The sequence below is a fragment of the Heteronotia binoei genome, chromosome 8 (assembly GCF_032191835.1).
Source record: "Heteronotia binoei isolate CCM8104 ecotype False Entrance Well chromosome 8, APGP_CSIRO_Hbin_v1, whole genome shotgun sequence".
NCBI lineage: Eukaryota > Metazoa > Chordata > Lepidosauria > Squamata > Gekkonidae > Heteronotia > Heteronotia binoei.
Genome location: NC_083230.1, coordinates 81,356,262 through 81,369,750, shown reverse-complemented (window position 1 = coordinate 81,369,750; position 13,489 = coordinate 81,356,262). Strand labels below are relative to the sequence as shown.

General features: G+C 42.6%; 1 protein-coding gene across 9 annotated transcripts in view; it reads left to right on the top strand.

Annotated features, from left to right (window-relative positions):
* Positions 1-13,489, top strand: part of TNRC6B (trinucleotide repeat containing adaptor 6B) — a 201,436-nt gene that overhangs the window by 74,151 nt on the left and 113,796 nt on the right. Inside the window, exon 2 of one of the 9 annotated variants that reach the window (XM_060245404.1) lies at positions 9,112-9,339. The exons of the other annotated variants lie outside the window; for them this stretch is intronic. Within the exon in view, the coding sequence (XP_060101387.1) occupies positions 9,335-9,339 (5 nt within the window). The 5' untranslated portion in view covers positions 9,112-9,334. The remainder of the gene's footprint in view (positions 1-9,111; positions 9,340-13,489) is intronic. 9 annotated transcript variants of the gene reach the window in all.

Below are 13,489 nucleotides of genomic sequence, written 5' to 3'. Positions count from 1 at the left end.
ACTTAATGGCTGAGACTCCTTCCTCTCCTCAGCCCTTGGGGAAGGAAGGGAAGAACCAGAGCTTCCTTTGCCCAGTCTCCACCATTGGGAGAGATACAAAGAAAGCACTTTTAATTATTGAAGGTATAAGATTTTTACCTTGCTACAGAGAGAGTGTGAGTGGGCTTGTTATGGGTTCAACTTGAGTTCCCCTCCTCTTTTTCCTATATTCTTGCTCTTCAGTCTTTCTCAATAGGCAAGCATGTGAACTATTTAGAAGAGCAATAGCAAGCCGGGATGAGTCCAGCCCAGGTTTCCTTAGCAAATTTCCCATGATTTTTCTTTCACATTTTCCTTTGATTGGTGATCTTGAACTTAGACTTCCCAGATAGTAGGCTGATACTGACCACTATATATGGCTGTCTCTCTGTTCTTGCACTGCCACATAGGAGTTGTAGTTATTTTTCTTGGGAAGACTATGGTTTTGTAGACAAGCACATAGCCCTCAGTCTGTGCCATGGTGCCTTCACATGTTCTTGACTAGCACATGAAGCAACTTCTGTACAAAAGCTCCCAATGCCCGGCTGCTTCATGTTTTCCTCTAGGTCTTAGACTCAAAGCATTGACCATGAGATCTCTGTAATGAATGTCAATAAATCAAAAGTAGGTTTGCAATGTACACCTGAACAATACCTGAACAACATATTCAAGACTGGTACAGCACAGACATTGCAGTTTTTGATGCAATAATTCATAGCAAGAGGTGACATCAGAGACTGTAAAACAAAATATTGCAAGCATGCTAATGTTTTAAGCATGTTTTATTTTAAGCAAAGAAAATTAATTGTGTTTCTCTGTGCCCTTTATAAAGTTTATATGTCTGCTACCTGGCATTACATTTTATGACACACATTGCCCGGCCCAACAAGGTCTCATTTATTTCAAATCTGGCTCTCCTAACAAATGAGTTTGACACCCCTGTTCTAAAGTGTTTTAGGACTGGTCCCCTCCTCTTTGTCTTTTACAATCCGAAATTAACAGGCAGCAAATGTGTACTTTGTGGTTTTCCCCCTCTCCTTTACTTATGAAACCATCATCACTACCCCCAATCCTGCCACAATTGTGAACTTAAGCAGCATTCAGAAGTGGTGTTAGGTGTTATTTGGGCTGGATTTTGGCAGTTAGAATAAATATAGCAGCTAGGTGATAATTCTTAAATTTTCTTTGATTATAATTTGTTAATGAGAATTTATGTCCTAAACCTTCTGCTGGGTGGGGCTGTAGCTTAAGTAAATAAAACTTTTGGGTAACTATTATCAGATATGGGACATAAATGACTGAGGATAAACTGTACTCCCCGTAACAGATGTAGGCCCCATACATCCATTTTATGATGTCTAGCTTGATCAAATGAAACCTCATAATTTTCTTCAGTGTGATCAAGAGTGAAGCTGGTGCTTGGATAGCTGTGCCTTTGGAGAATGAAGTGGAGCTTTATGGTCAATTGTATGATGGTGTCTAGTTTTTATTTTGAATGCAAGTGAAATTATACAACTCTTCCTTAATCATCAGAAGCTTTTTGGAAGGATTAGAACTGTGATGATGTGTAAACAATAGAATAAAGTATCTAAAACAGGGGTGTCAAATGTTTGGCCCACGGGCCAGAACCGTCCCTCCCAGGGCTTTAATCAGGCCCCCAGGGCTCTTTAATCCCTCCTCCTATCCTCACCCTCACCCAAGGCTGATGAAGTTCCCTGCTCTTTCTGCTTCATCTTCACAGCAGGAAGCAAAAATGCAAGGAAAATGTAGAATAGATTTTCCATAAAGGTCTCCGTGGCCAGATGGATAGCACAAAAACTCTCCGTGTTTTCCTTGTAACTTTTGTCTGTGCTGCAGTGTGTTTCAATGGAGTGGAGATCAGTTTCACTTTCAGTGTTCCTAAAGCCAGCTGAAGCTCATGCTCCCTGGAGTTGTGCCATTGCAAATAAAGGGTTGATGCTTTGAGCCAGCTTGTCTTGGCTCAATGGACCTGACTTAGTGAGTACTCTAACCTGGAAACCCACAACCAAAAGGGCATATTACACTGGAGAGCCATTAACAATCTGAGTAGACCCCAGAGTACCATGACGTAGCAAACTCTGTGAAAAACGGGGGGGACCAGCGAGAAGGTGTTGCTACGGATGCAGTAATGCAGGAGAGGCCATTGCAGTGACCATCTGCCAGGCATAGCCAGACAGTGACCACGCGGCGTTCACTACACCGGGAGAGGAGAGGCTATGTATTGCGCATACACTTTCCCTGGGGGGGTAGGATACCCAGAGGGAGCCCACCCACCCATGAAGACCAGCGAGGCCAAGTCAGACACTGCAACGACCTCTCGGAGCCCTTCCCAATAGGCACAGGTGTAAAGCAAGGCTGCGTTCTCGCGCCAACTCTCTTTACGATCTTCTTTAGCATGATGCTTCAAAGAGCCGCAGTAGATCTAGATGATGACGATGGTGTCTACATCCGCTATCGCACCGATGGCAGCCTGTTCAACCTGAGACGACTAAAGGCCCACTCCAAGACGATGGAAAAACTCATCCGAGAGCTACTGTTTGCTGATGATGCTGCACTCGTCTCCCACTCGGTATCAGCTCTGCAGCATATGACATCCTGCTTTGCAGAGGCTGCCAAGCTATTCGGCCTAGAAGTTAGTCTGAAGAAGACAGAAGTTCTCCACCAGCCTGCACCCCAGGAAGATTATCACCCTCCCTGCATCACTGTGGGTGAATCAGTTCTGAAGACAGTCCAGCAGTTCAGCTACCTGGGGTGCATCATCTCCTCAGATGCCAAGATCGACAAGGAGATTGACAACAGGCTGGCAAAGGCAAACCGTGCATTTGGCCGACTGCACAAAAGAGTGTGGAGCAACAAGCATCTGAAAAAAGGCACAAAGATCAATGTTTACAAAGCGTTTGTGATGACAACCCTCATCTACGGCTCCGAATCGTGGGTTTTATACCGTCATCACCTGCGACTCCTCGAGCGCTTTCATCAGCGCTGCCTTCGCACCATCCTCAACATCCACTGGAGTGACTTTGTGACCAACACTGAAGTCCTCAAGAGGGCGGAGGTTACCAGTATCGAGGCACTGCTGCTGAAGACGCAGCTGCGCTGGGCAGGCCATATTTCTAGGATGGAAAACCACCGCCTTCCCAAGATTGCCCTGTATGGCGAACTCTCCACCGGCCATCGAAATAGAGGGGCACCAAAGAAGAGGTACAAGGACTCCTTGAAGAAATCCCTTGGCACCTGTCGCATCAACCATCACCAGTGGTCTGACCTAGCCTCAGATCGCAAAGCATGGAGACACACCATCCACCAGGCTGTCTCTTCCTTTGAGAACGCATGCATAGCTGGTCTTGAGGACAAAAGGAGATTGAGGAAGAATTGCACTGCTACAGCACCAACCCTAAATCAGACTTTTCCCTGCAGCCACTGTGGCTGGACCTGCCTGTCCCGCATTGGTCTTGTCAGCCACCAGCGAGCCTGCAGCAGACGTGGACTATTGCACCCTTCTTAAATTTTCGTTCGCGAAGCCAAGTCGAGAGAGACCCCAGAGTGGCAGGGGGAGAAGTTTGCAATGCTACTTCATTGTTTCCCCAGGCTCAGAGTATTTTATATTTTTAGGTTCTGCTGTGATCCTTGTGTTTTTTCTTAATGTTTTGTTTTTAAAAATTTCATTGACAAATTACACTATTTCCCCACCTTTCCCTTTTAAATAAAATATTGTGACCATTTTAAGCATGTCTGTTAAAACAGAATATCTTTAATTGTGTTTGTGTCCTTTATAAAAGTTTATATCTCTGCTACCTCACATTATAACTGGAGAGCCGGTTTGGTGTAGTGGTTAAGTGTGCGGACTCTTATCTGGGAGAACCGGGTTTGATTCCCCACTTCTCCACTTGCACCTACTAGCATGGCCTTGGGTCAGCCATAGCCCTGGCAGAGGTTGTCCTTGAAAGGGCAGCTGCTGTGAGAGCCCTCTCCAGCCCCACCCACCTCACAGGGTGTCTGTTGTGGGGGAGGAAGGTAAAGGAGATTGTGAGCCGCTCTGAGACTCTTTGGAGTGGAGGGCGGGATATAAATCCAATATCTTCTATCTTCTTCTTCTTATATCTCTGTTACCCCCTTTATTCCTATTTCTTCATTTTCCTTTATTCTCGCTTCTCCCCCCATTTCTTTATTTTTCTTCCCCCATTTCTTTCTTCCCCTTTCTTTCTCTTCCCCATTTCTTTCTTACCCTTTCTTGCCTCCATTTCATTTTCCTTTCTTCCCCCCCATGTCTGTCTTCCTTCCTTCCTTCCTTCCTTCCTTCCTTCCTTCCTTCCTTCCTTCCTTCCTTCCTTCCTTCCTTCCTTCCTTCCTTCCTTCCTTCCTTCCTTCCTTCCTTCCTTCCTTCCTTCCTTCCTTCCTTCCTTCCTTCCTTCCTTCCTTCCTTCCTTCCTCCCTTCCTCCCTCCCTCCCTCCCTCCCTCCCTCCCTCCCTCCTCTCTGGAACCTGAGTGGTGGGCATTGTGGAAGGACTGCTGCTGGGGTATGTGGATGCCTTTAAGGTCTGCTGGGAGTGGCTGCAGTTTCTACATAAAGGGAGGGAGGGATGGGGGGTGGGAGCCAGCTACCATCAGTTTAATTTGCACGTGATTATCCCAGATGGTGTGGCCTAATATGCTAATGAGTGTGTGGCCTGATATGCTAATATTACGGGATGTGGTCTAATATGCCTAGACCTAGGCATTTGCCTAGGGCAGCAGGCCGGGGTGTATATGTGCTGAATTAGGCTCTCCCCCACTTGACTTCAAATAGAAAAACAATTATTTACATAAATTTTGCCTGCCTGAATCGTTCTCACTCAGCACAGCACTGTTTTTTAAATTGATAATTTTGTATGGCCCACAAATGATGTTATAAATATCCAAATGGCCCTTGGCAGAAAAAGGTTCCCCACCCCTGCCCTAAACAATTGTGCTGGGTGAGAACTAGTGGATGCACTGGAAGCTGTATAGGACTCTTTCTTAATACCCTTCACTGCCATCTCATAGGAGTTCATAAATGACCTGTAAGATGTTCTTGCAGCTTCATTGAGAGTGTGTTGACAAATTTGCTCTAGTTGTCTAAGCTGCCATTTCATCTGCCTGAGTTCTGGAGTGTACCAGGGAGATAGTTTAAACGGGAGTGAAGAGGACTTTGGGGGGCTATTTCATCAATATCTTCACAGAGATGGGAATTCTACCTCTCGATCAGCTCATCTAATGAATCACCAGGGGGAACTGGATCCTGCAGAGCATTCTGGAACCCAGATGGGTCCATTAGTCTCCGTGGGTGAGCATAAACCACTCGCTGCCTAGACAGGGGTGGGCTGGGATACTCAACCAGGCCTTCAGAGCAAAAAGATCTGACCATGCCACTTGGAGTTTCTGTAGTAGAAAAGTTAGTGTAGTTACTATTAGCAGACAACTTTATGGAGTATTATAAAATGAGGCACTCTGAAAGAGTGGGCAATTTTATATGAATAGCAACAGCTTTGAAAGCTTTTGAAGGTACATGTAGTAATGTGGGAGAAGAGTAGAAGATCTTGGAGAGAAGGCTGAATTGCAGTACTTGAAAGTTGAAGGTAAGTAAGTAAGTAAGTAAAATTTTATTTATATCCCGCCCTCCCCCGCCAAGCAGGCTCAGGGTGATGTTGCATAATAAATAGTTCTGGATAAAGGCATGAACATCTTAACTAGAGGTGTTGAACTCATTTGTTATGAGGGTTGGATCTGCCATAAATGTCACTTTGTCAGGCTGGGGCATGTGTGCCATAAAATGTAACACGAGGTAGCAAATATATAAACCTTATACAGATTATTTCAGATGCTGAATGGTAATAGCAGGCATGATTAGATTAGGTGTCATATAGATAGTAGACATGAAGATATCAGCATTGGTAATGACACAGGAAACCTAGGTCTCAGTTTGGTCCAGGAGGATGCAAAGCATAAATAGAAATAAGCCTGAACAAGTGAGCAGTGACTCATACCCTACCACGAATTTTTGTTAAAGGTGCTACTGAACTCTTGCTCTTTCTACTGATGTTAGAAAACACAACATTCAAAAACCAATGGGGGAACATTTTAATCTTCCAGGACATTCAGTTGCTGCCTTAGGAGCAGCAGTTCTCTTACAAAGGAATTTCAAAGGGAGGTAAGAAAGACTGCTGGCTTGCAGCTTGTAACAAAGCTCAGGACAGTGCATCGTACTGAATTTAACTGAGACCTAGGTTTCTTCTCTCATGACCAATGCCTGCTATTGTCATTTGGTGTCTGAAATCACTTCACCAGGGCTTTTTTTAGAGCAGGAACTGCCTTGCATATTAGGCCACACACCCCTGATGCAGCCAGTTGCAGCCCTTTCACTAGGCAGCCAGGCAGCTGTCAGTGGCGTGGCCCTGGCAAGGGTACCAGTGGGAGTCCCAGGAGGGCACTGGAATGGCCCTCCCACCCGCCCTCACCTCTCTGGCGAGGGAAATACCAGTGAAAGCAGCTGCAGGGGAACCATGCACCTGCACTGCAGAGCACACTGCGGGGCTGCCCATCAATCTGCCAGCTTCATCAGATGCAGGGGTGGAGCTAGGGCAGCCTCACAGCGCACTCCGCAGCAAAGGTGCACAGCTGCCCCCTGCCTTTTTCGGAGGGGGCGGGGTGCCCTGTCTAGGGTGCTGTTCCGCCTCGAGCTGCTGCTGGATGTAGCCAATTCTCAAAGAGCTCACAGGGCTTTTATTACATGGCCTATTGTAGGCTCTTGGAGGATAGGCTACATCAGGGAGGCGTGGCCTAATATGCAAAGGAGTTCCTGCTACAAAAAAGCCCTGTACACTATCCAAGATACAAGGATAGATTGACTCACATTCTAGCTGTATCTGAAACAGTGAGCAGTGACTCATGAAAACTCATGCCCTGCCACAAATTTTGTTAGTCATTAAGGGGCTACTGGATTCTAGGTCTGTTCCACTAATAAAGAATACAAGGCATGCTCTACGTTTTTTCTCCCTCCCCATCATTTAGAACTGCAAAGGGGGATCTTTCCAAGTGCTATTGGACATTCTCCCCCCTCCTGCTTATTCCAGTTTATAAAAAGGTAAAGGTAGTCCCCTGTGCAAGCACCAGTTGTTTCCAACTCTGGGGTGATGTCGCATCACGTTTTCACGGCAGACTATTTGTGGGGTGGTTTGCCATTGCCTTCCCCAGTCATCTACACTTTCCTCCTAGCAAGCTGGGTACTCATTTTACCAACCTCAGAAGGATGAAAGGCTGAATCAACCTTGAGCCAGCTACCTGAACCCAGCTTCCACCAGGATCAAACTCAGGTGATGAGCAGAGAGCTCAGACTGCAGTCCTGTAGCTTTACCACTCTGCGCCACAGGGCTCTTTCATTCCAGTTAATACCTGAAGTAAAATGTTGTTGGCCTTCTTAAAAGTGCCACAGAACTATCTCACTCTTTCTTTCTCTCTCTTTTCCTTCTCCCTCCCTCCCCAAAGGAGGAGGAACCTTCAGCCAATTGAGGGAAGGGAGGCTCAGTTTTTTTCTTGCCTCTGCAAAGCAGGAAATAGGAGGGATTGAGCAAAAGTCAGCTCTGATTCTGGAAACGGGGGAGGAACAGAAAGTAGTAGACCTGGTTGGAGGTCTGTTTGCAGGCCTGACTGTAGCCCTGCAGGGGCCAGATCCAGCCCGCGGGCTGCATGTTTAACACTCTTTTCTTATAGTATCACCAATGCTGTCACCATTTTTGACTCCTCTTGGTTACTGGAGGCCATTGTATACCATTAGCAGTAGGTTGTAAATTCAGGGAAAATGTGGTATTTGGAGCATATTACATTTTCTCCTTTCTCTGAGAGTTTGTGATAGTATATTGTGAAGGTGGTTTCTGCTTTACTTGCATATCAGCCCTACGGAAGAAGTTATGCTTGAGAGGCAGTGATTGACCCAAAGCCACCATAAGTGTGATTTTCAGTTCATTTCCCAGGTCCAAATTCAGCATTCTGTCCAGTGCCAGGGAGGGGTGGTAAAGTTGAGTAGAACAAAGGTGCTTGCTTTCAAGAACCCTGGCTATTCAGTGTTAATCCATAGCTAAATTATGGTTCTATGCATAGCATTTTTTGAGTTGCAGAAATTATACATGATCAGAGCTGGAAACAACACGAATGTCCTTTTTATTCATGAATAAAACCAGCTTGTTGGCACATCAAATGGGGTTGGTGTAGCAAAGCAAATACAGTGCTTGACCCAAAGGCTCGGTATTGGATCTTGATTTGGCCTTACCTTTTGGGTATGGTGCTAAAGGTAGTTGTGGTACAGGTTTGCTTGATTTGGACATTAAATGAAAAGGCTACTAGACAAATTATCTGTATAAGGTAACCATTAGACTCTGTAAAGCAGAATTTTTGAAGCTGCTTTCTCTTACAAAACTAATTTTATAATTAACTTTTTAGTATCTTGTACTTCAGTATTCAAATATTGGTACTGATTACTTCATATTTCAGTCCAGATACAGAGTTTGTAAATTTAGGCAGACAGACAGATGACTACACACACACACATCCATCCCTGTAAGGGACAAATTTTAGTGCAATTGAAAGGTTACATTCCAATGTATATTATATGGGTGTAAAGATACCTCCTGTTGGTATTTAAATAAAGAAAAACCCTATTTCCTTTGTCTTTCCCTGCCCCTTCTTCTTGTTAATTTTGGTATATCCTAGATTTTAAAGTGGAAAATAAGAAAAGTGGAGAAAATTAAGTTCACTGGGAGAAAACTGTGACGTTGAGAATTCAACTAGTATAATTCCAAGAACTTTGAAAGTTTTGCTAGATTTTTTATTTTAAAATGTAGAATACACTTATACATTTAACTGAGAAATAATGGGAAAAAGCTTTGTTGTAGCTTGCACAGATTAGCGATTGAAGAGCAGAAACGCTTCTTGTTTAAAGAAAAGCTGTGATCTCTTTAAGGTTACAGCTTTCCAACCCCCCCCCCCCCTCTGATTGACAGCGTCCCGAGTCACATGACCTGCCTCTGTTTGAAGGTCACAAAAACCTGCTTCCTTTATAGAGACGGAGGGGGAAAGCGAGCGAGAGGGAGTGTGTGTGTGTGCGCGCGCGCGCGAGGGAGAGAGCGAGTTCAAGTCAAAATGGCCGACGGAGTCTCTGCTGGTTTTTGAACATTTCAAACTGAGAAAATTAAAAAAAAAATAGCAAAATAATTCGGGATCTCTTCACTTCCATTTTTACCTTGTATGCCTCAACTTGCTGGATTTTAAGCACTGTTGCACTTTATGAGGTTAGTAATTTTATATCTGTGATCTTTTAAAACCTTTTTTTTGGTACGTTTATTTGACCGTTTCATCAGATGTTGCAGCAAGGATGCATGGCTTCGCATAAGGAATTCTGAATCGCTTTAATCTAAATCAGTCGTTAGGGTTTAGGGAAAAAATGGATGAGAAATACGTGGCATGTTTTTCAGAGGATTTAAATGTATTTTAAATTGCTTGGATGCAAACTAGTTTAAAATACTTGTATATATTAAAATCTTCATTTAATTCCTAAAGTTCTTTTCACATTGTGTCCTGTACACAGTCTTCAGGCTTTTAAATCTGCTGCAAAAATTAGCATAAATTAAATGGGCTTGCATTCTTTCTTGCTGCTAGGACTGGACAGAGAAGGGGGAGATGTATATTTTTGTAGTAGCAGATAGTTGATAGAGATTGAGAGCTAAAAAATACAGCATTACATCCTTTGAGGTCAGTGTCTTTTTCAAGGCCATTTGGGATTCTGGAAGATTTCTATGGTTTGGATTCAACCATGTAAAATGTATATTGGTGCACATTCTCTTGTGCCCGGGTGTATCCTCCCCCCCCCACTGCTTCCCCTCCCCCTTTCCATGTAACCAGATGCATTTCATTTGAATTGCAACTTGAACCAAATGGTCATACCCAGTAAACATGGCATTTAGAGTTCAAAAGAGGCAGCCTGAATAATCTAGTTTAGAAATTGCAATCTGCTATAATAATGTTCTTTCTGTAGTAGTGCACCCCCCTAATTACTTTTAAGTTTTAAAAATCTGCCCTTCTATTGAGATGTGAAAGATCAATCTGATTCTGTTGGTTGGATTCGTTAGGTTGTTAAATAACACCGCTGAATAAAGATGATATATTGTCTGGATTTCAGATGCTGTTCCTTTAGAATGAAGCCGTATGTCCCTCCAAAGGAAGCAGAACAGCAGCGGGAGATCATTGTAAAGCTTGCTTTCTATGGGCAAGCCCTTCCCCCTGCATTGTGAGAATGTGATGTAATGCACCTCTCTGTGGGGTGGAATTGAGTTGGACAATGTACATTTTGATTCTCATGTATTTCTCTCTCTGAAAGGTTTTGTGGGTCTGTTTATTTTGTGGTTCTCTAGTAAAGCAATGTAGCTAATCAGAATTTTTGTGATGTGATAAATTGCCAGAAATATTTTAATATGGTATACCCTTTATTTTAGCTTGCTTTCATGAATTTACCATTGCATTTTTACAGCACAAATTAAGAAAAAATTGTCCTGTTCCACCAGCTTTTTGACTTAGCGTAACTAAATAACATCTTTTTTTAAAAAAAGATTTTCGTTTCTTTAAATAGTGCTGGGCAATGTGGTATTACACAGAAAATTGACCTTTGTGAATCTGAGTGAAAATGGCTTTATTCATCTTGTGCATGTGTATATGCTTGTGTAGATACATATGTGTGTATAAACACATCTTGTGGGTGACCTACTTGAAAAAAATGCTGTAATCTTGTGTACCTTATGTTGGCATGGGAAGGTGGGCTTTCTAACCTGTTGTAATCTTCCCTTCATTGCTGTTTGCAGCTTTGTGCATAAATTTATCTGCCAGCTGAATGGAATACTTCATGCATCTGACAGTGAGCTCTAACAAAAGCCTATGCCACAATAAAGTTGTTAATATTTAAGGTACTGCAAGACTCTTTAGCACTTTGGTTGCAATAAATGTACATTATTGACCTTTTGCAGTTAAGAAACAATGCAACATTTCCTGAGTTTCAAGGGGTTAACAGGTGAAAGGTATATTGTAGTTTATGTGGTTTTTGTCTTGTAATTCTGTTTTATTCTATTAAGATTATGCAGTTAATCATTTTTAAATAATGGTTGCCTTTCGGGGGCTCAGGAAATATGGTGAATGTTGCAGGTTAACATGTGCTGGGGAAAGCTTGTAAATGACCAGGGTGGACAGATTGAAAAAGGGACTTTCACATTTTGAAATCCATGTATGTCTTGAATGAGCATTTGTTTGAAAACAAGCTCCGTGGAACATAGTGGACTTCATCCCTAATAAACATGCTAAGGTTGAGCTGTAAATGTTCAGAACTTTCTAAAAGCAAGGTTGGTAAGCAGTACACCAAACAGTGTTTCTGTACACTGGTATTAGTGTTTGGTTAAGAAGGTCATAATTATTTTTAACTTGAGAACGTAAATACATACTGCTCCGGTAGCTAGACAATGTAAAATAGATGTACAAGATCATCCATATGGATTACAATTTTATTTATTTACTTCATTTATACCCCATCTTTATCAGCAACAATCCTGTGAGATAGGTAATGCTGAGAGTGTGTTACTGGCCCAACATCACTCAGCAAGCTTCTTTTGCAGAGTGGGGATTCAAACCTGGTTCTCCCAGATCCTAGTTCAACACTCTTAACTGATGCACCACTCTGGACCTTTGAGTGGCAGCAGCTCCCTCTGATAGTACTGGAGTCTACTAGGAAGTTGATAGTAATAAATATAGTACATGACTGTTAGTTGTAATGCTTAAATTCAGAAGCTGGATATTTTTATTCATTGGTTATTTTTGCAGCTTTTAATAATAATAATAAATTTTTATTTATACCTCGCCCTCCCCGCCGAGGCAGGCTCAGGGCAGCTTACAGGACATGGTACATACCATGATGCAACAACAATAAAATCAAACAATAACAATATAAAACTGTTCATACATTAATTAAATTACATAAATAGCCTAAAAACTTAACAGTGCTACAAACTCAGTATATATAAAGATGGCGTGATGTTACTGCTAAGTTCAACTTAAAAGGCTAGTTGAAAGAGGGCGGTTTTACAAGCTCTATGGAACTGGTTGAAATCTCGCAGGGCCCGCACCTCCTCTGGCAGCTGGTTCCACCATTGGGGTGCCATTATCGAGAAGGCCTGCTCCCTTGTTGTTTTTAACTTAGCCTCCTTTGGCCCAGGGATTTTCAGAAGATTTTGTGAACTAGATCTCAGTGCCCTCTGGGGAACATATGGAGAGAGACGGTCCCTAAGGTAGACAGGTCCTCGGCCATATAGGGCTTTAAAGGTAATAACCAGCACCTTGTAATGGACTCGGTACGCAATTGGCAGCCAGTGCAGTTCCCGCAGCCTAGGACTTTTAGCTCAGTTTGTTTAATATTCCAGAATTGAGTTTTAAGCACCACTGTCTCCTACATTCATAATGGACAGAATTAGAATTCCTTTTCCTGAGTACAGTTGTCAAGAAATGGAAGATGACCAGAGGGAAATAATGGACTCTGGGATATATACCTGTTGAAGTGCACTTAATATCTTCTTTAATGGTGTTTAGGCAGTAGGCAAAACCTCCTAAGTGGCATCCTAGTCACAAATACCTGTGGCATTTCCTGCTGGAGGTTGTTAGTTCCATTCCATGGTTATGTGGTTATAATTTGTCAGCTGATAGTTTTTCCACTACTCTTGGTTTTAATTATATTGGGATTTTATGATAGTATTAATTTTGACTGGGGTGTAAATGAGGATTATACGAGTGAGACCTATTTATGTATATATTTGGATTTTTACTTTAAACTTATTCCAGAGTTGTTGTGGGGCAGCCGAAGAGCAGCCTTGTGGCATCTTAAAGCATAGCATGTTGTTTCTGGTTCACAAAAACTTGTGCTTCAGACTAGAGACTTTTTTTTTTAAAAAGTTCAGGTACAATCTTCTAATTTTATATTTTTTATATTGGGATTTTATGATAGTATTAATTTTGACTGGGGTGTAAATGAGGATTATACGAGTGAGACCTATTTATGTATATATTTGGATTTTTACTTTAAACTTATTCCAGAGTTGTTGTGGGGCAGCCAAAGAGCAGCCTTGTGGCATCTTAAAGCATAGCATGTTGTTTCTGGTTCACAAAAACTTGTGCTTCAGACTAGAGACTTTTTTTTTTTTAAAGTTCAGGTACAATCTTCTAATTTTATCCATCCTGCCAAACATGTATCTGCTGCTCTGTGATCCCCCTGTTCTCTTAGATTATTTACCTGTAGGTGGATTTGATGGTCCTTTTGGTATAAAAATGGATGTAAAAAAATAGCAGTTTCTGTGCCCCTACTGGAGATGCGAGTAATCACAATGGATTTTCTCCCCTACCCTTTCTCTCAAG